Here is a 22,255-nt window from a genome sequence, read left to right as displayed (position 1 = left end):
TCCCTGGGCAGCCTCTGCCAGTGCCCAATCACCCTTTCTGTGAAAAATTGTTTCCTAATGTCCAGCCTAAACCTCCCCTGGTGGAGCTTGAGGCCATTCCCTCTCGTCCTGTCCCCTGTCACTTGGGAGAAGAGCCCAGCACCCTCCTCTCCACAACCTCCTCTCAGGCAGTTGTAGAGAGCAATGAGGTCTCCCCTCAGCCTCCTCTTCTCCAGGCTAAACACCCCCAGCTCTCTCAGCCGTTCCTCATAAGGCCTGTTCTCCAGCCCCCTCATCAGCTTCGTTGCTCTTCTCTGGACTCGCTCCAGAGCCTCAACATCTTTCTTGTGGTGAGGGGCCAGAACTGAACACAGGATTCGAGGAGCGGTCTCACCAGTGCCGAGTACAGAGGGAGAAGAACCTCCCTGGACCTGCTGGTCATGTCGTGTCTGATACAAGCCAAGATGCCATTGGCCTTCTTGGCCACCTGGGCCACTGCTGGCTCATGTTCAGTCGGCTGTCAACCAACAAGTCATGCTAAACTTTTCATGAGGATATAAACAACTAAATATTGTTGTTCCAGTAGGTTTCAGTCTGCCTATCTTTGCACCCCTTTCACCTTCGATAATGATTGTGTCTGAGACCTCATGGGAGACCTGAGATGCTCGGCAGCAAACCCATCCTGGGGACAGCGGGGATGCCCAGCAGCATTGCAGCAGGCAGCAGCACGCTGCCCAAACTGAGCAGACACCAGGAGCTTCAGCTGGCACTGACACGATTTGAGAGAAATCAGGAGACCTTAGCAACTGTAGAAGCGTTTCCCAGCAGTGATCCTGGTACTGGCAGGCTTTTACTGCCAGGAAGGACAAGATGCTATTAAAAAAGGGTTTCTTCCTGTAAAAGAATCGGCTTCTTATTCTGCTGTCTAATGATCAGGGTCTTGTTAACAGTGGGTTTAATGGGAATCCCATGTTTCTGTGAGGCAAAGGAATGAGCTGGGTCAGTGCTGCACGGAGCAACATCGGTCCCTGAGTGTGGGCTCAGAAAATGAGGATGTTTGGGGGTTTTAGGGTTTCTTTTTATTTGTAGCAAATCTAAGAGGGATTTCAGGCTGTGCCATATCTGATTAAATGAGCCTGTTTGGTCTGAGCAGCTTAACATATGATCCTGCTATTAATTAAACTTAGAATCATAGAATCATTAATGTTGGAAAAGCCCTCTCAGCTCATCCAGCCCAACCATCAGCCCAACCCCACTGTGCCTGCTGAACCATGTTCAAATGTGCCACATCTCTACACATTGTTTGAACCCCTCCAGGGTTGGAGACTCCCCCACTGCCCTGGGCAGCCTCTGCCAGGGCTTCACCACTCTGTCAGGAAAGAAATTTTTCCTGATATCCAACTTAAACCTCCGTGGCACAACCTGAGGCCATTTCTTCTCATCGTGTCTCTTATTACTCGGGAGAAGAACCTACCAGTCTGTCAGCAAAGCAGTGTGCTTGTTGGATAGAGCAAGGGGTTCATTCCAGCTCCTTGGACACACAGGGAGGTGCGATAACCACTGGACAGACTCATCTGCATTATCCAAGAGGAAACAGGTACGGTAGGCTGGTGATTGGCTCCAGTGTGTGCACAGGGCTGTTGTTCTAGGTATTTAATTGGTGTTAGTTTCAGAGAGGAAGGATGATATCCATAAAACCAGGTGTGCAACAATGTGCAGGGACAGAGTCATGGAGGGAGCAGAACCTGTGAATAGTGTTCAAAGCCAGGTTGGATGCGGCTTTGAGCAACCTGACCCAGTGGAAGGTGTCCCTGCCCAGGGCAGGGGGTGGAACTGGATGGCTTTGAGGTCCCTTCCAGCCCAAGTGACCAGGAGGACTTTTTTTAGCCAAGATATGTAGTTTCTGGAGAAGTAGTGGGAGAGGAGGATGCTGATGTGGTACCACCACTCTCACAGGAGCGCTTGTAAGAGTTGTGCCCCACCAAAATGCACACCTTCATGGGAAGGGAGCCAGGGGACAAAGATATATTTGGAGAGACACATGAGACTGTACAAGGGCTACACAGAGGCCAAAAGGAATGACTGGATACATCTAGACTGGTTGCCTAAGGAAAAGAGCTCTGTGAAAGGGCACCAAGTCCATACCCCTCCCCTTAAATTATAGCATTTAAACCAGCTGGCTAATCCAGTTGAAACTCAATCAAGAGGGAGAAAGTCCCCACCACATTTAAAAGCCCCATCCCAGGGTGCAGTAGGGCTCAGCTGGTAGCACTGATTGAGGAGGTGGTGGGTTTTGGGGTTAAAAGCACCTCCAGCAACTAGGTTCACTTTTCACCTCTCTGGTGGCTGTTGGAGGTGCTTTGTGCTGTAATCTGCTCCTAGCAACAGCCAGGTCTGCTCCCCGGTGTATCCTGGGGTTGGGTGGCTGCCCCAACTTTAGCAGGAGGTTCCTTGCTCCTTCTTTAGCTGCTCCAGGCAGGTCCTGGGGCTGGGAAAGTGGTGGCAGGGCAGAGGAAGCAGGGCTGGGGCTGGGGAGGTGCAGAAATGAGGGTGGGTGTGGTTGGGGCTGGAAAGAGTAAGCAGGGGAGGGAGACAGAGAGGAGAATGATGATGTGAGTCCGGGGAATCAGCAGCTCGGGGTGAGAGGAGGGAAACGGTGGGTCTGCCTGCAAACCCTGCCTGTATCTCCTGTGTGCTCTCAGCTTTGGCAAAGGTCACTGGGTTTGGTGAAGCAAAACCAAGGGTCCTGGGTAAAGTGGGGGTTGTGGAAAAGTGTGGTTACAAGGGAAGCTGTGCAAGGAGCGGCTGAAGTCACTTGGTCTGCTCAGCCTGGAGAAGAGGAGACTGAGGGGAGACCTCATCTTGGTTTCAGCTTCCTCAGCAGGGAGGAGGAGGAGCAGGCGCTGAGCTCTTCTCTCTGGTGACCAATGACAGGACCTGAGGGAATGGCAGGAAGATGCACCAGGGGAGGATGAGGTTGGACATTAGGGGCAGGTTCTTCCCCCAGAGGGTGGTGGAGCACTGGAACAGCTCCCAGGGCAGCAGCCACATCACCAAGGCTGACAATATTCCAGCAGCCTTTGGCCAAGGCCCTCAGCCCCTCGGTGTGAATGTCGGGGTGTCCTGGGCAGGGGCAGGAGCTGGGCTTGGTGATGCTTCTGGGTTCCATCTAACTCAGGACATGCTCTGATTCTATGAACATTGAGAAGATGCAGGCTTAAACTTACTAACTCTTAATTCTGGTGTTTTCTTTGAAATGCATGACTTTGCCCCCTGCCCAGGGCTATTCCAGAGCAGCGAGTACTGGATTCAAACCATTCCAGTAATGCTTGCTTTGACTTCAGGGGCTGTCAGAGCAATCTGAAGCGGGATGGTGTGTGTGGCTGTATCCTAGCATCTCTATAGTAACACAGTGTTTGTTGGCAGCGGAGCAGCTTCTCACACTCTGCTCCCAGCCGGGGTGTCCCCGAAGTGGGGGGGAATACAGGACAAATAATTTTTGCCACTTAGCATCCTGTGAGACTAGGTTTTTTTTTTTTTTGTTTTGTACCTGCACCATGTATTCAGTGAGAAGAATGGGTGGGTATTTAAAAGAAATCCTGGACCCTTCAGAACAAGACATGTTTGACCACTTAACATGGATGGAAACGCCTTCTATCAACACCTTCAAGAACCCGTGTGCAGGTAAGAGCAGGTCAGGGCTGGGGTGGCGTGATGGGCAGGGTTGGGCTGGAGGAAGCTGGAGGCTGCTTGCTGTGTACATCTCCACTGTGGGCATCGCCTGTGTGCCGGCTTCCTGCGGAAACTTTGAGGATTCTTATTCTGATGCTTAAATATCTGCTGGGTTGAGCTTTAAACTCTGCTGTAGAACTGCTAGTGGAGATGCACCTTGGTGTTTGTCGCTGGCCGAGGTGGGGCAGCCACGTGCTGGGAACCTGTGTCCTTGTCATGCTGAATTTGTCCGTTTAATGCTGTGAACTTGAGTGGTTCTGCTGGGCACCATGGGGTCAGCGCTCTTAGTCTGCGGCCTCCAAGACTGGGGGAATTTCCAGCTCACCCTGGAACTTTGCAGCTCACAGTGAAGTCAGGAGTTGCCTCCTTAGGAAAATGTGGTGCTTTCACTGAAATATCTGAAAACTAGAATTTTAGGGGCAGCTCAGCAGGAATTGGTGAGAGTCATTTAAGTTGCTTGTTACGGATTGCCTCTCAGGCTAAAATCCCTCCTCCCATGTTCCCAGCAACTGAGGGTGATTACTGGCTAATTACAGCATCAGTGTGGCTGCTCCTTGCTGGCTGACTGGTGCTGTGCAATGTCCAGCTGGTGATGGGGGCCAGAAGGTCTGCATTTGCTGCAGGTAACATAAAAATGATTGTGTACCTTGGTGAGCTGCAAGTAGCATGAATGAGGTGATCACTGAACTGGATGTTGTGTTTTTTAACTTGCCTCTGCAGAGGCAGAAGAGCAAACCTGTGGGTGCTTAACACACACACTTGCCTGTAGGAAGCAAACAAGTTCTGTGATGTGGAGTCTATAGGATAAACCTTGGCATTTGGCATTTCCCTGGATGTCTCAACATGAGAAGTATATAGAACTGTTGGAACGGATCCAGAGGAGGCTACAAAGATGGTCTGAGGACTGAAGCACCTCTGCTATGAGGCCAGGCTGAGAGAGTTGGGGTTGTTCAGCCTGGAGAAGAGAAGGCTCAGGGGAGACCTTAGAGCAGCTTCCAGGACTGAAAGGTGATCTGGGAAAGCTGGCGAGGGACATCTTACAAGGGCCTGGAGCGACAGGACAAGGGGGAATGGCTTTAAATTGGAGGGGGGAAGATTTACACTAGACATTAGGAAGAAAGTCTTCACAACGAAGGTGGGGAGGCCCTGGCCCTGGTTGCCCAGAGCAGCAGTGGCTGCTCCATCCCTGGAGGTGTTCAAGGCCAGGTTGGATGGGGCTTGGAGCCCCTGATCCAGTGGGAGGTGTCCCTGCCCATGGCAGGGCATGGAACCAGATAGGCTTTGAAGTCCCTTCCAACCCAAACCATTCCATGATTCTGTGACTCCATGCATCCCCCAGGCTGGAGCTCAAGGAGGGTTTAGGCTGTCCTGAAGCCAAACAGCTTGCTGAAGTGCAGTCCTGCTCTAGATATCTTGATGTGGATGGGGCTGGCTTCCTGCTGACCCCTTATTTCCTTGCGTTCCTCCAGCCCTGGTTGTGCATCAGCCTGTAGGTGTTTCTGTTACCACCCAGCTGGAAGGAGTATCACAATACTGTCACAATACTGTTGCAGAAATGCTGCTGTGGGGAAGGGATGCTTTTTATGGCTCTGCTATTTTTTTCTTTGTGAAGTTGAGCTGCCTTACAGCCCTGCTGTACGGGTGGGGATCACTGCTGCTCCACTTGCAGCTTTCATTTTGCAGACTTGCTTCCTCCCAGGGGATGAGGTGTGTTTCTTGGGGAGCTTTTTACTCTGCTCCACCAAGTTTTGCCCCTGGTCACTGGTCAGCAGTGTTGGAGGAGACAAATGGCATGTGCTGTACGGAGACAGACGGGCAGATGTGTATGTTATGCACTTGGAGCCCTGCCCGGGGGAACATAGAAAGCAGATGTTGGATCGGTGACCTGCTGGATAAGCCATGGGCCCTTGCTTCCTCCTGTGCCTTGTGGTCTGGCTTCGACAGAACCAGAGGCAGTAACTCTGCGGAGTCTTGGGTGAGTTCAGTCCAGCCTTGGCTCCTTTGGCTGAGTGTTCATTTTAAAGTTCATAAAGCAGAAAAACAGACCCCATAGTCATGTTAAAGAGGAATAAAAGCATGGGCTGCATCCAAAGGAGTGGGACCAACAGGGCGAGGGAGGGGATTGTGCCCCTCTGCTCTTTTGAGACCCCACCTGGAGCCCTGGGTCCAGTTCTGGAGTCCTCAGCATAATGGCTGGACTTGATCATCTTGAAGGTCTTTTCCAACCTAAATGATTCTGTGATGAAAGCGTGCCAAGCCCTCGGATGTGTTTACATCCCAGCAGCGTTGGTGCTGATGCATGGCAGGAAGGTTCCCAGTGCTGGCTCCAAACACTGCTGCCTGTGTCTGCCTCAGTGGGGTGTGACATTCCTCCCTGCTCCTGGCTGCAAGGATGTGGCAAAGGAACTGTTTCAGGATAGGGGGGTGTCTGTGTGAGCCTGCTGGCTTGTTGCAGCCTGATATTTATTGGGGGAAAAAAATAAATGAGGAATTAATTTCCTTCTGTCCTGCCCATAGGCTCTGCTTGCTATTAGATTTACAAAGGGGTATGAAAATGCATGGCTGGGGACAGTAGACAAAAATGGCACAGAAGAGGCATGATGAGTTTTGCTGAGAAGAAAAAATTCACCATACTGGAGTGATTTTCATTTGGAGGAGGAACAGCAGTCTTGTGCAATCCATTCTGGAGAGGATGCTTTGAGGGACTTGTGCCTTTCCTGCTCTCAGCAATGTGTGCGGCTGAAACAGCTTCAGCCCTGGATGACTTTTGGGTCAGATTAGGAAAACTAATTGGATCCAAATGCCCTGATTTTTGCTCCTCCGAATGTGGAGTATCGAAGTTCAGGGAGCAGGGGAACTGAATGCCTCTGGCAGGGGTGGCAGTTCCCATGGGTGATGGACTGGATGTGATGGAGGGTTCCAAAAGGACTCTACTCAAAGCCCAGCATCTCAGAAGGGGCTTAACTTTCTGCGAAGGGAACTCCAACCCAGCGTGTGTGGTGGTTGGCAACATAGATCTCTGGATGTGTTTGGAAATAGCAGTGATCTGTACTTTCATTTAAGGGTGCCAGGTTTTTTGTAATCAACCTGCTTTATAAAGTGTTTATAAAGTGTTCTACACTTGCTGTAGAAACTCCTTGCTTTTGTTTTCGGCTTTTACTCTCTTCAACCCCTGGGAAGGCTGCCTGCTGATTCTCACCTTTGTTTTCTATGACATGGAGGTAACAGCAGAAGTGCTTCCAGCAAGCAGAGGATGCTGTGAGGAGCACTGGGAGCCCTGCAGAGGCTGGGTTGTTCCCTAGGGAAGCTGAGTCAAAAGACAAATGAATATTTTCTTGATCAAAACTTAGGAAAAAGAATGCTGTAAGTGATTAATTCAGGGATGAGCACTTGCAGTTCTGAAGAAGGCTGTGTTACTGGTGTCTGAGGCGGGTTTTCATTGGAAATCATGAAATGCTTCCTTTCAGGAATGCAGGAAACATGCAAGCAAATACCTTGGGGATGGTGGTAGAAAAGCAGCGCACAATGTAACTGTGGGTGACTGATGTGGAAGCCTCAATGTGAGTGCTTGTACGTCCTGTGGGGACCACTATCTCCGCAGAGCAACTGCCTGGTAGCCCCTGTCACACCAGATGACCTGGGTCCTGCTGATGGAGCAGCATCTTGTCTGCAGAAGAGGATTAACATTTTCCCTGGCTGTTGCTCTAGAACTCACCACAAAACTCTTCAGATCATGCTCCTTGTATTTATTCTGCGCTGCTGGGCCACTACCAGTGCAGCCTCCCAAGTGTGTGTGTGTGTGTGAGTGCTTGGGGAGTGTGTGAGCACACTCAGCTCTATCCCTGACCTCCTCCTCACCTAGATTGATCTCCTGACCTTCAGACAATTTTTCCCCTTATCATTTGTTACCACAGCTTTCAGGAAGTTGCTGCCATCTAAAGGGCACAGAAAGGTTGCTCTACAGCTACAAAACCACAGTGGTGGTGTGCACTGAGTCCGCCTATCATTGCTTATAGATGCCTGTGAAGCTCTCTGGAATGAAATATGTTCTTCATGGAAAACCTCCACCTAATTTCCAGCTTGTGGTTAAAAGCCGTGCTGAGTTGTGTTGAATTAGTAAGGAACTGCCTAAAAGCTTCATGACACCCCCCTAAAGTGATTGGAGGGTTGTTTAGTCAATGGCTTTGCAGAACATCTAGATTAAATTTGCTTTGAGTTTGTTCATGAGGATCACAGCTGTAAATGATGGGCCTCAGCAGGGATCCAGGCTGGTCTTAGACAAAGCCAGAACTGGTTTCCGTAGGAGAGCAAGGGATCCACTGAGAACAAGAAAATCTATTTCAGGAATGTTTGTGCTTGCAGCCCAGAAACCAACCAGAAACCAACTGCATCTGAAGCAGTGGGACCAGTAGGGCAAGGGGAGGGGGATTCAGCCCATCTGCTCCGCTCCAGTGAGACACCACCTGGAGCCCTGTGTGCAGTTCTGGAATCCCCAACATGAAAAGGACATGGAGCTGTTGGGATGAGTCCACAGATATGATCCAAGGGCTGAAGCACCTTCCATATGAGGACAGGCTGAGAGAGTTGGGCTTGTTTAGCCTGGAGAACAGAAGGCTGCAGGAAGATGTTGGAGCAGCTTCCAGTACTGAGAGAGGCTCCAAGAAAGCTGGGAAGGGGCTCTTGATCAGCGAGTGCAGGGATAGGATGAGGGGGAATGATTTTCAGCTGAAAGAGGTGACCAGAGACATGGTGACTGCCCCATCCCTGGAGGTGTTCAAGGCCAGGTTGGATGGGGTTTGGAGCCCCTGATCCAGTGGGAGGTGTCCCTGCCCATGGCAGGGGGTGGAACTAGGTGGGCTTTGAGGTCCCTTACAACCCAAACCATTCTATGATTTCTATAGCTTTGTTTGCATGGTTATCAAGCCAAAGGCAAGAGAAAGGTAAGGAGCACCACCAGATCTTGTGTCCTGAGAAAGCATTTGGTTTGGCTTTTCATGGCTTGTTTGCAGGACTTGGTGAGGGCCACTTTCTCTTTTGAGATGTGGCCTAAAACCGGGGAGAATTTCCTGTGCTGAGTGCAATTTATGGTTGACAGAAGGTTGGATGACTGGAAAGGGTCACACAAGTGATGACAACAGAGCTCCAACTCTTTCCTTGTGTCAAAGCTGTTCAAACTGATTTCCTAGCTCTGGATTGCAAAGGAAAGGTTTAGTTAGAGAAGGGCTGCTCAGACATAAAAGCTGGGCCTCTTGGGAGGGTCCTTCTGCTCTGCTCCTGGGATGTTCTTGATGGATCTATTGGCCTGTATTTTGTCTTTAAGACAAATTGTTCCATGATGTGTGGCACCCATTAGCTCTGTTCAGGCCAGGGGCTTGCTAAGAGCAAGAGGCTGCTTCAAGTGTCCTCAATCACCCAGGTTGCTCCAGGAATTTCCCAAAAAGATGCAAACACCACCATAACTCAGCAACCACAACTACTTGAGGGATTTTCTTCCCTGGAGTCGTAAAACCTTTACCCCCGCGTGCAGACTGCAGACTTGGGGTGAGGTGGGGGGGATGCTGCACTGGGAGATACAGGGGAAACAAAGCAAAAACTAGAATCTGCTGTAGCTGACTCGCTTCTGAAAGGCATTTGAGTAAATAAATGTGACAATCCGTGTGGGTAAACTAAGCAAAAGGCATGCAAGAGAGGTTTTGCTGCTCATACGCACCAGCTCCTTGAGTTATATGGTGAAACACTGTCCCAGGTCACCCAGGGAGAGGCAGTGGAGACCCCATCCCTGGAAACATTCAAGGTCGTGTTGAATGGGGCTCTGAGAAACCTGATCTGGTGAAAGATGTCCCTGTGCCTGCAGGACTGGATGACCTGTAAAGGTCCTTTCCAGAACGCAAAGCACTCTATGATTCCATGATTCTATATTTGGTGGCAAGTCCATGCAGGGTTTCCTTCAATGCCCCTGCCTTTGTTTGTTGTTTTGCAGAGAGGGGCTAGGGAGCTCCATCATGTGTTATCCTGGGTTTCCTAAGGGCGGGCTGGGGGAATGTTCTCTTCCCCTGGAAGATTAATTGTACAAACACGATATTTCTGTTCTCGAGGCTGATTTAGCCGGATACTGAACATTCCTGCCTCACATTTTCAGCGTGTCAGGAGAGTGTCACAGCCTTGCAGCATCTTCCTGCTAAAAACAGATGCTATTTCAGCCCCTGGCTCACATTGCACACCGCATCCAGAACAGCTCTTGGACAAAAAGCGTATGCACACACCCTGTTCCTCCTGAATGGCATCTCTGGGGAATGCAGGGTGTGTCCTGATGTGTGCTGGGCTTTCATAACATGCACGTTTAAGGTAGTGAGATGAGCTTGTCCATCCACTCTGGCTCCATTTCAAAGGGCCAGGTTGCTCATGAAGGACTGAGCTTTGCGACCCTGGGTCCAGCAAAGCCAAAAGCAGGGCTTGGACACCATTGGAGGAAGGATTTTTGTGTACAAAGCAGTACTGCTGGCTTGGAGTTGCGGAGATACTTGGGTGATGACTTGTCTGTGAGTCTCCAGCAGGGCTGTGGTGCTGCTCAGTGGGAAGAAACCTGGGCCATGAGAAACCCAGGCCAGGAGCAAAGGCATGTTGGGGTGAGCAGGAGCACGGTGCTCGAGGCATAGTGTCACCTCAGGCTGGCAGGGCAGCTCGATTCTGTGGAGCTGGCTGGGAAATGTTTCCCTGCGCTAAGGAGAATTTCATGACAAAATGAAAACAAACAGCGCAAATTTTCCATTTTGAGATCATTTTAACCCAAAGCCAAAGTCTTCGTTTTCTTGCCTGATCAGGTTTTTGATGCAAAGTGGACATTTTCCAGTTGGTGTTTTTCATCTCGTCTAAAAGTCAACAGCTCTGAAAAGCAGATTTATTCCAGCAAAATACTTTTGGGCTGAAGATTTGCTCCTCCCAACTCTTTTTCAGCCAGCTTGACTCATTATTGCTGCTGGATGCCATCCAGAGGGATCTGGACAGGTGGGCCGTGCAAACCTCATGAAGTTCAACAAGGCCAGGTTACAAGGTCCTGCACCTGGGTCTGGGCAATCCCAAACACAAACACAGGCTGGGTGGAGAACGGATTGGGAGCAGCCCTGAGAAGGACTTGGGGTTCTGGGGGATGAGGAGCTCCACATGAGCTGGCAGTGTACGATTGCAGCCCAGAAAGTCAAACCATGTCCTGGGCTGCATACAAAACTGTAGGACAAGTAGGGAGGGAGGGGATTCTGCCCCTCTGCTCTGCTCTGGTGAGACCCCATCTGGAGCCCTGTGTCCAGTTCTGGAGCCCTCAGCACAGGAAAGACATGGAGCTGTTGGAGCAAGTCCAGAGGAGGCCACGGAGATGATCCAAGTGCTGGAGAACCTCCTGTACAAGGACAGGCTGAGAGAGTTGGGGTTGTTCAGCCTGGAGAAGAGATGGCTCTGGTTAGACCTTTTTGTGACCTTACAGTGCATAAAGCAGTAAAGTCTCCATCCTCAGAGTTATTTAAAATTGGACGAGAACACCCTGAAAAACTCTACTGTAAGGAGGCAGGTTGGGCTAGTTGATCTCCAGAGGTGCCTGCAGACTTTGCAGTTCTGTGAACCACTGCAAATAAAGCAATGTGGTTTAAGACTTAGGGGTTGCGTTGTGGAAGGGAAGTAGTGGAAACCACAGCATCTTGACCTCTTGCTCACTGAAATTCCTTCTGGCCACCGCTAGAGATAGTGGCTTGCAAGCACAGCTCCTTCCTGGTGTTTCCAAAACAGTACGGGAAAAGTGGACTCTCACATGGCAAGGTCAGATGTTCTGCAGAGGTTGGAGCCCATTATCTAAATGTAGTCCTTGCTCCAAAGAGCTTCCAGGCTGGTGAGACAGGGAAGAGAGGAGAAGGCATGAATGGAAGCTGTGCCTCCTATTTCTAGCTACAGAGGTGTGGAGAAGCTGATTTTCATAGCTGGCTCTCTTCCAGGAAATCTGTGGAGCACTAACTCTATCCCTTGGTCCACACCTGCTGGAAACTCCACAGCTACATGAGGTCCCTTCCTCTTTGAGGTGAATTTATATTCCAAAGCCTTGACCAGAAGGAAGGTTGCTTTCAGCTCAGGTCACCGTGTGGGTGCCAGAGTGTCCCTGTTGGTGAAGAACCAGAGTGTGTCATGCAGCCCTTGTCCCTGCCACGTCTTGACTGCAGAGAACAGCAGCCAACACCTCCAGAGGGCTGCTGCTCACTGATGTAGATCAGTCTTCCCTCAAGGGAAAGGTGGCCTCTCCCACAGCCATGGGAGTGAGCAGGCATCTCCCTGGCTCTCAGACCAAGCTGCTAGGTGAGACAGGAGATGTTTTCTGTGATCACTTTTCATCTAATCTTTTCCATTTAGCATGCAAGCAAGAACCTGTTCACAATCAGAAATGGGGATGTCTGTTCAAATGGATATTGGAAAGGGTTTCTCCAGCAGCTGCTCACAAGCTGTGAGTGCCAGGGTGATATTTGAGTTGCTAATGAACCGTTTGGTGTGAATGATTTGAACTGTCCTAATCAAGCCCTGAGTGCTCCAGCCAGCACAGGGAGCTCCACTGGGGTTATCAAGCTGAGCTTGGAGTCTGGGTCCAAGCCACCATGGGAGCCTTGCACCCTCAGTTTTAGATTGCTGAGCACGTGTGCTGTGTCTTACTCATGTGTTTTACTGAGTGATGTTACATTACGTCTCAGCAAAGGGGAAATGTGTGGCTTCCCTGAGTAATCTGCTTCTTCTCTATGAAACTGTTGGGACTACAGAGAGAAAAATAGGGAGGAAGCTGCAGTGAGGGGTAGAAAGCAGGAGCCCAGAGCATCCTTCTTGTTCTCGTGAGGTGCAGGAGCAGTTACAAGCCCAGCAATGCTCAGGTTAATGTTATGGCTGTTTTACAGGATGAAAAAGCACCACAAAACAGCTGGATGGACCCCTTGGCATCACTAGGTATTTTTACTGGGGGCTTCATGGATGCAGAATACACACGATGATTGGGCAGGTAGAGCTAACTGTGGATGTGGTGTTAGACACAGGTGAGCATCAGTAGAAATGGTTCTTCAGCAGTTAATGTTGGCTGTCAGCAGGATCTTCCCAGCATGTTAAGTTTACTGCAGAGGCTAATAGCACAGTAATTAAGGTAAAACAAATATTAGCTTGAAGCTGTGCCTATAACTCGAATTACATACCTCCACTTTGATGTGAGGCTTGATTGGAAAGACCTTATGTTTAAGTTGTGTTGCATTAGTCTGATAGCAGCTGGGTTTGTGGGCTGAGCGCGAGCCAGATCTGCTGTCGTAACGCTCTGGCTCCACTAATGCAGCGCTGATTGATGCTGAGTGAGGACCTGGGCCAAGTCTCTTTGCTGCGCTGCTGTAACCTGTGTTGTTCAGGCACTCACTGTGGTGTTGTTTGAGGACAACCAAATAGCTAGGAGGGAAAAAATACTCTTTTTTTCTTTTTTTTAATTCCTGTGAGTCGGTGGTTTTAATTTTTTTCCTGTGTTATAGACAGACCTGTCTGTAAATGGGGCCAGGTTCGTGTCTGGGTTTGAGTTTTTGTCTCTCTTTGGCATCTCCCTGTACCCAAATCTCTGTTCAAAGTGAGAGAAAATGCCTGAGGCAGAGAATGCCTGCTTTCCACTGCCAAAAAGCAGTGGGTTGTCACATAGGACACAGATGCAGAGGTGGTCTGGGTGGGCAGCTCACAGGGAAGGAATTAGAAAGGACCTCTGGCAGGAGCAGTGCGTGGGCTGGGGTTTGCTCTCCTCAGCAGCAGCAATTTTATGCGACCTGTTTGCTACCTGATAAGCAGTGATGTCAGCTCCAGTTATGCCTGAGGCTCTCCATGTGCAGCCTGGCTGCTGCGAAATGACCTCTTCAGCCTTGGCAGAGCCAGGATTTGCGAGATGACGAGCAAGCCTGAGGTTTGCAAACATCCTTCCAATCTCAGATCTGAGCTGTTTGGATGAGCGTGGACTTCAGGGGAACATCCTAGCCTTAACCCCATCTCAGCTTTATGCTCAGCCTCTGGATTCAGAGCATCAGCCCTGAGGTTGTCTCATCCCCATGGCACATCCTGGACTTCAGCTTGGCCACATGTGATGAACGTGGGGTAGCATTTATGGACACTTGGTGCAACATGGGTGTGATTCACAATCCCATCACATGTTGTTGGGTGATAAAACTAAGTGGGCTGCTGTAGAGAATTTTGGCCATGGTGATCGAGGTCCCAGCCAGGAGAGCTACCTGGGAGATGCTGATCTCTGCGTGGATTTTGGGTATTGACTTGCCTTGTGTCAGGTTTTGCTGGGGGCTTCGTACCCATGGGGAGAGGCCAAGTGGTCTGTTGGGAAGGGGAAGCCTTCTCCAGGAAAATCCTCTTTCCCTCATGTTTAAGACCTTAACCTGAGTACAATGCCCTTGCAGCACTTCTCTGCTGTGGGAATAATGTGAACTTTTGACTCTTTCTGACTAATACCCTCCCTGTCTGTGCTGCCAGCCTGGTTCCTCTCTCTTCATTTTTGTGATTTCATCTGATCCCAAATCCAGTCTTCCTGTGTGCAGAGTAATCATGGGGTATTTTAACCACCAGCACTGTGGGTTTTAGGGCTTATGTGAATACTGGAGTGTTGGAGCTGTAGCAGGATGCCTGGGGAGATATTACAGGTGACTGCATGTTGCAGCCTCCCGGAAGCAAACCAGCTCCGTACACTTGTGCTCTCTGTCCAAGAGGAGCCTAACAAGGTGGCTGTGACAGCAGGAAGGTCAGTGTTTGCTGCCTAAAAATGGTTCTGATTATTTGGGGAAGGTTTAAAGAAGTCTGCGTTGTCGATTCAGAGCTGCTGGGGCCTCGTCCGCAAACTGTGCTTGGGGCAGGCAGCCTTGGTGGGACAGGACTCACATCTGTGCTCTACTCTGGTCAAAGACTTGGAACATCACCACAGAGGTGCACGTAAGCCCTGCACAAGAGTCTGGATGCGTCTGCTGGAGACATCTGGATGGGAAGCATTGCACTGAGTTGGTCATCTTGCAGTGAGAAATGTCCATCCTTGCAGGTTTGTACTGGCTAATGTCCTAGGAAAGTGATTTCTAGGAAACATACGGTCATTACTTGTACTTTGGTTGCTCTAAGACTCTACTTGGCTCTGATATTCCCCGCTGCCAGACACCTGAGGCAGAAACAAAAGGGTGATGCTGGACCAGGAGGGCTTGTAATGACTTGTTGATTAAGCAAAGAGGTAAAATTTGGGCTGAGGAGCTGGAGGCTGAACAACTTCCTCTGGAAAGCTTTCCAAAGCACGGCCTTTGGATGTCAGAAATAAGGCAGCCCTTGAGAGTTGTCATGGTGTTCACCTTTCCACCACGTGTCCTGGTGCTCTCCCTGCCCTGGCACCTCTGGGCTATCAGCTAGAACTCTTGGGAAGGTGCCACAGCATTCCTGAGGGATTAACTTGGACATAACATGAGAAAGTTATAACCCTGTGGGACATGAAAGCCACAAATACCGGGATTTATGGTGGGGTTTCCAGTGAACCTACTGCAGGAGTGTCACGTGCCTGTGTTGTAACATGTTGGTGGAGGAAAATTCTGGGAGAAGTATGAAAGCTCTGGTGCTGGTGTGTGTTGGTCTGTACATAGGGAATAGCATCTCTGACTCCTCTGGGAAGGCTCATAGCTGTGAAATTACACGCATGATTAAACTTTTTGGAAGATCCAGCTCACAACAAGGTTTGTTGCATTGCTTAACCAGTGTGAGCTGTGGGAGTCTCGTAAGAGTCGTTAAAACAGAAGCTGCACTAAAATAACTCCCCAGCTCAGCTCATTTCCAGGCAAAATCATGCTGAGTCACAAAGTGTAGCTCAAATTATATGGTCTTTACAAGTGTATTTATTTATAAATAAGAGGTAGCCTGGCTTTTACTCAGGCTCTAGAGTGGAGCATGACATAGGGTGTCTAAGGGGGTGCTTTAGCAGTGACTTGAGGTGAGTGGCTCTGCTGCAGTGTGTTTATTTTTATTGCCTGGGTGTTGGAGTTGGGGGGTATGAGCTTCTGTACCATATAGGATAACAGGAGGATGCTTTTAACAGGGCTTGGGCTAAGTGGGAACGTTGATATCAAGCCTCCAGGCTGCTGGGGTTGGGGTCAATCAGGTGAGACATGAGGGGTGGCCAGTGGGTGAATGCCATTTGGGAGGATGCTTATGCTGGCACGGCTCTGTCACTGTGGTCTCAGAAAATGCCCTGCCTGAGCTTGTGGTGGGGGGGTGGTGGTTTTTCCCTGGCAGAGCTGGTTGGTGAAGGAGGGTGATAAGCCTCCCCCAGTGCTGAGCTGCCAGATAGAGGCTGTTAGAGGCTTCCAGGTCAAGCCCATTGCGCTGGTCCAACCAGCAGTGGAAAGAGACTGGAGGGAAGAGGGAAGCCTGGATGGAGTGGAAAACACTGAGGAACCTCTGTTTCTGTAGAGGTTTTGAAGATGTTTATGGCCTTGTGCTTTGAGAGCTCTGGAGCAGCACTTGCTGCTCTCTCAGCAGGAGCTCTCTCTCTGCTTTGCAGTGGTCAGGTTTAAGTTCTTGAGCCAACAGCTGCTCCAGCTGCCCTGGAAGATGCAGTAGTAGCTCAGGTGTGGGGATGTGATGCTGGCTGCATCTATCACCTGCCACAAACAGATGTGCCTTCACGTTGGACACTGGGTTGATTGTTGGTTCACATATGACTTGTCCTGCCTCTTAGTGGAAATCTGTATCACGGTTTTGTCTTTGAAAACAGATTACATAGCTTTTCTTTAAAAGATTTGCTTTGGGGAAGTTAAAAAAAAATCAAACTTGATTGCATAACCATGGCTGTGTGACATAAATGTGCTTAGGAATATTTACATATACACAAGGAAATTGTTGATAACGCTGCCTTTTGTTCTGAAAGTCCATCCCTGGTGAAGGGTTTCATGGATGACAAATGTTGCCTGGCTTTCTATTTGGTCACTGAGGTTCAGCAGCAACATTCCCAAATGGGATATTCCTGAATCTTTGTGGAGGCTGCAATTCACGCTGCAGTTAACTAGGTTGTGTGTTGGTCTGATCAGCTGTGGGTGCTGCTGCATGGTAGCCTGGAGTTCCAGCATGAAAAGATGGATCTGAATTCCTTGTGCTCATTCCTCCCAGCCCTGTGCTTTGTGAGATCTGCTCAAGCAAGGATCTGATATGTGCTGTGTTGCAGGGGTATTGGATTTTGGATGGAGATAGAGACAGATACTACAGCCCTGCAGTCTTGAAGTATTTGGCTGCCGTCCCTAATCATAGAATCATAGAATGGTTTGCATTGGAAGGGACCTTAAAGATAATCCAGTTCCACCCCTCTGTGCAGTTACCCTGAAAAAGGCACTGAAGGCAAATAAAGCAGAAGGGGGTTACTTGCTCTTTGGGGCTGCAAAGGGTTAACTGCAGCCTGAGCTCACAGATCAGTGTTATGGAAGTTGAGCAATCTGGGATTTATTAGGGAAACTTAATCTGGGAATTAAAAGAGCTCCAACCAGTAGGAAAGCTCTCTTGGAGGTTTGAAGCACTGATTTGAAGTGGCAACACCAGAATTTCTTGCAGGGGCCTCTGGGAAGCGAGGGATGAACAGGCTGATCTGTTTGAACCGTCCCACCAGTTTAGCAGAGAACTTTTATTGCCCTGTTGTGTTTCCATGCCTGGGCTGACAAAGTGCCCATTGTTCATCTCGGCATTGCTTCCTCCTCTGCACTCCACGGAGGCTGCGGTCGCTGGGTGATCCCGATCTTGTTCCCGATGGACAAGGAGGTCAAGCCCTGCCTGAGGATGCCCAGTGCCCTGCAGGGACCGGAGCAGTGAAACTGCCTGGAGAGATGGCTTATGGCCAGATGTTGGAGAGGGCTCCTCTTGCTTCCCAAAGGAGGCGGCTTTTCCCGTCATTTGGGCTTCTTTGCAAGAGTTAAAAGTGAATAGACACCTGTGAAAAAAAAAAAAAGCCCGTGAACTGGGAGAGACAGAGAACATGAAACCCTGGAGGAGGTTGGTGGGAGCAGGCAGCTGGGGAGGGCTGGATGGTGCTGGGGTGGGATTTTCCCAGCACACTGGTGAGAGGGGAGTGGGTGCTCGGTCCCCAGCGTGGCTGGAGCTGGTTGCCTCTAAAATGCCTCTACTGGACACAGCTGTGAATATGCTCAGTATTTTTGCTTTCCTTCCCTGAAGTCTCAGAGTTAACTGGGAAAATATTATTCTGCCAGCTCCTCTGCTCTCCCCCAACAGGAGGTCCTCGCGCCCTCTCCGCTGCCGGCACAATGCCGTGCTGTTCCCACGAGCTGCCCTCTCCTTGCTGGAGGGGATTACACGCTGTCTGGTGGCACTGCGGGGTCACGCTCGGTGCCTGCTGTAGGGGAATGGTCGTATATTTAAGATGTCTTCAGCCTTTGGTAGCAGGGCTGTCCTAAAATGACCTTACTGCCCTGGCTGTGTGCTATCTGTGTTCAGGAAGGGGAAAACATGTTGGATCTCCAAATGAACCTGCAAGATTCACTGCAAGAAGGACATTGAGGCACTGGAGTGTGTACAGAGAAGGGCAATGGAGCTGGTGAAAGGTCTGGAGAACAAGTCTTATGAGGAACAGCTGAGGGCCCTGGGGCTGTTTAGCTTGGAGAAGAGGAGGCTGAGGGGAGACCTCATCGCTCTCTACAACTCCTTAAAGGGGGTTGTGGTGAGGTGGTTGTTGGTCCTTCCTCCCAGGCAGCAAGGGATAGGATGAGTGGAAACGGCCTCAAGTTGTGCTGGAGAGGTTTAGGTTGGAGATTAGAAGTGTCTTCACCAGGAGGGTTCTCAGGGACTGGCAGAGACTGCCCAGGGAGGTGGTGCAGTCTTTGTCCCTCGGGGTGTTTAGAAGTCAGGTAGATGAGGTGCTCAGAGGGATGGTTTAGTACTGGACAGGTATGGTTGGACTTGATGATCGTAAAGGTCTTTTCCAACCAAATGATTCTGATCCTACGATCTCTGTGTCTCTCCTTGCTGCTGAGGGGGTGAAGTGGGGAAATGCCTGGAAACAACAGGAGTTACACCTTGTGCTGGTGTTAATGGGACTTACGTTCAATAAACCCAGTCAGGGTTGGGCTTACCAGGCGTTCTGCTTGCACAGAGACATTGCTCTTTTGCCAGTGATGGATGTCAGCTCTCTTCCCTGTCTTAAGTGCTTTCAGCAGCAGCTCGGCACCTGCAGAGGACAAGCTCTTCCTATCATCTGTAGGCAGAGAGTGCCTCGGGGGTGTGAGGAGCTGCAGGGTGAGCAGTGAGGTCTGTGCCAAACTCCTGCTGTCTTTGTGGTGGTGGGGGTTCATGGAGGGTCTGGTAGCAGGTACATCCCTGTGCCTTTATGAACTTGGAGAAGGCTCTGTGCTTTTGCCAAGACAAGGTGAAGAGCTCTGCTGTGTTGTACTGGTGCCCTGTCCACAGTTGCATTGTGCTTGGTCCAAACCCTGCAGGCGCTGACAGAGGAAATATTTTGCAGCAAAACGGTGTAATGCTTCCAAAATGAAAGTGCTAAGAGGTATCCTCAGCCCTGTTGAGAACAGCAAGAGCACCTGTATCCTCGTCCTGGCGGGGATAGGAGGATGTGTGTGGAGGGGAGCTCTGCCCCTCAGGCTGCAGCAAGCAGTGAGGGCTCCTCCGGAAAAAAGGTTGGAGGGGCTGTGGTAGCAGGGGGGGAGGCGGATGCAGAGCCACATATGAAGATAATGTCCTTTGCATCCTTCTTCATCTGTCGCTTTGGAGCACAGGCCATGGCGTCTCCGAGGGGAGAAAAATGTCCAGAAATTCCACTGCCCCTTCAATGTAGTTTCTGTTTTACAGTGAGACAAAAAAGGTCCCTTTGTGTAAGGGCTGAAAGAAATAGCCCAGTCCCACAGCCTCCCCAAAATCTTAATGTCAACTATTTGCCTCCTTGTGCTTTCACATAAACAAGCGCTTTCTCCTGAATATCTGCTCTGGCTGCTCTGCCGGCTTGGTATTCCTGCTGCTCTGTGGTGCCAATGGGATGGACAACCTGGCGCCCTTGTCCTCCTGCTGGCCAGGCGTGTGCTGGTGGAGAGATGCAGGACTGGCTCGGGGGAATGAGATCCAGAGGGTAGCAAGAAAAGTGACTAAAACTAGGTTTGGAAAGAAATAAACAGTTTGAAGAGCTTTTAATTCAAGGGCTGCTGCTTGTCCAAGGGCAGGGGGCAAGCTCTTGCTTACAGATCTGAGTGAAGCCTCCCTGTTTGCACTGACTTGGACCAGTGCCTCGCTCTGCTCTTGTTAGGGCATCCCCCATCCTGCTCTGGGGGGTCAGATGTGCCCCTGGCTGAAGGGACTGTCAAATCAAGAGCGCTGCAGACCTCAGTAGCTGAGAAACCGCCCCTTCTATTTTAGTTGCTGTTTGCGTACACTCACTGGAGAGGCTTGGGCATAACGCTTATGGTTCCTATCTTGAAGTCCACCCTTTTTCCTATTGTATTCTCTTCCCCTTCATGAGAATAAAAATTAAAAGTGAAAAAAGACTCGAATATTGTCTGCAAAATCAAACTGAATTAGACTGCGATGTGAGTGCCAGCAGTGCTCCTGTGGTTATTGTTCTCTCGGCTGCACCGCACACGTGTGCTGCTTGGCGTTCCTGTTCTCGGTGTGTAACCCAATAGATCTCTGGGCGCACTGTAAAACACATCCCATGGAAGTCAGGGGATGCAGTGCCTGCAAACTGCTGCTGCTGAGGAAGCCCTGATTCTCATCTCTCTCGTGCTCCACCAGCAGTTTTCAAAACCTGGGGCTGCTGGTGGAAGCTGGTGCTGGTAACTCAATGTGGATTCTGGGGTCAGGGCAGTGCTTGCTAAGGCAGCTCAGGAGAGAGGTCAAGGCTGGGGGAGGCAATGGGATCCACGTGGGTTCACACCTTGCCTCTTCATCTCAGCGCCTTTGTAAGTGTTCAGGGTGAAGTGATGGTACCTGCTGAACTTCTGAAACCACAAAAATAAAAGCTTATTTCAGTTCCCTTTGCAGCATGTGTTTTCCTCTCCCCTGTTTGCTTTTACTACTTGCTCTGGGTGCTGTCAGAACAATTGGATTCATAAGTGAGAGCTTTGGCTGTTTTTCAGGGCAGGATCTTGGCTAACTGCCCTGGAATCAGCGTAGTTTACCTCATGGTTCAACTTCCAGTGGATCCAAAGGGATGGGGGCTTCTCAGTTCCACCTGATGTCAGATGAAGCCTATCCTGGAATAAATGGAAAGAAACCCTATATGCCAAGCTATTTGATTCTTCCATTGCTTTTACTATGTACTCATAGCATCCAAGCAGGGTTTCTCCCCTTCCCTGGGTTCTGTCATGGGGATCCTGAGTCTCCGCATCTGTCTTGCTGCCTCTTCTGTGGATCTCTTCCTCTTCCAGCACTCTCAGAGCCTGTGATCATCTCTTTCTGTCTTTATCGCACAGCTTCCCAGTTCACATGTATGGGGAGGAGTTTGGGTTGGAAGCAGTTCATGGAGAATTTCAAACAGTAAAATCAGATGAATGAATGAATAAAGGGGAGTTTTGTTGCTCTTATCCTTTCATCAGCTTTATTTGGTTCTCAGCAGTTCATTTTGCAGTTGCTGTTCCATCTGGCTTCTTGCTGAGGGTCAAATTGAAATCCTGCTGAAGGCAAGAGCAAATTGCTGTTGAGTAGTGCAGGACTGGTGAGGTCTGAGGTTGACTTCTGGCAGAGTAGAACTCATTTCTCTTCACGTTGTGTAAACTGAGAGGTTGAAAAAGCTTTGGACAGGAACCTCGGAGACAGGAAATTCCTGGCCTGAGGATCCCCCAGCAAAAGCTAAGATTGTAAAAAGAAAGCTGGGGAGGGGCTTTTGAACAGTGTGCAGAGGCAGGATGAGGGGGAACAGTTTTCTTCTGAAAGAGGGGAGAGATCTTAGGAAGAACTGCTTTGCAGTGAGGGTGGGGAGGCCCTGGCCCAGGTTGCCCAGAGCAGTGGTGGCTGCCCCATCCCTGGAGGTGTTCAAGGCCAGGCTGTATGGGGATTTGAGTGACCTGATCCAGTGGGAGGTGTCCCTGCCCATGGCAGGAGTTGGAACAAGATGGGCTTTGAAGTCCCTTCAGCCCAAACCATTCTATGATTCTAAACTACAGCATTAAGATACCCCCAGTGGCGTTTGTGAGCTTCCCTGGAGGGATGGATGAGGTCCCCACAGGACATGGGCAACAAGAAAGGATTTCAGCTGCTGTTGTCTTCCTAATTTAGAGCAGCACTTTTCAGTGCTATTCTTCTTTGTGGCTGTAGAAAAATAGATCTTCCAGTTCAACTGAGACGACTTGTGTCAGTGGAAGATGACATGTACTCCTTCCTAAGCGCAGCCTTTTCCACTGATGTGGGTGTCCTGTGGGCTGGCTTGGTGCTGCAGGAACGTGCATGCCTGTAAGCTGCTCGGACGGGATGTACTGCCCGTGTTCCCATGTCCGGAGTGAACCAAGCATTGCATCTTCTCCCTTCTCCACGCCAG

General features: G+C 50.1%; 1 protein-coding gene across 2 annotated transcripts in view; it reads left to right on the top strand.

The window, feature by feature from the left end:
* Positions 1 to 3,559: 3,559 nt before the first annotated feature.
* Positions 3,560 to 22,255, top strand: part of LOC138728774 (CMT1A duplicated region transcript 4 protein homolog) — a 28,613-nt gene continuing 9,917 nt past the window's right edge. Inside the window, exon 1 of one of the 2 annotated variants that reach the window (XM_069872392.1) lies at positions 3,560 to 3,663. In XM_069872392.1, coding sequence (XP_069728493.1) covers positions 3,600 to 3,663 — 64 coding nt within the window. In that variant the 5' untranslated portion in view covers positions 3,560 to 3,599. Of the gene's footprint in view, positions 3,664 to 15,656; positions 15,713 to 22,255 lie in introns of those variants that run through there. The other variant, XR_011338752.1, reaches the window with a different exon arrangement.

Source organism: Phaenicophaeus curvirostris, chromosome 19 (assembly GCF_032191515.1).
Source record: "Phaenicophaeus curvirostris isolate KB17595 chromosome 19, BPBGC_Pcur_1.0, whole genome shotgun sequence".
NCBI lineage: Eukaryota > Metazoa > Chordata > Aves > Cuculiformes > Cuculidae > Phaenicophaeus > Phaenicophaeus curvirostris.
Note: the sequence above shows the minus strand (reverse complement) of the source record. Positions and strands in the feature narration are given on the sequence as shown.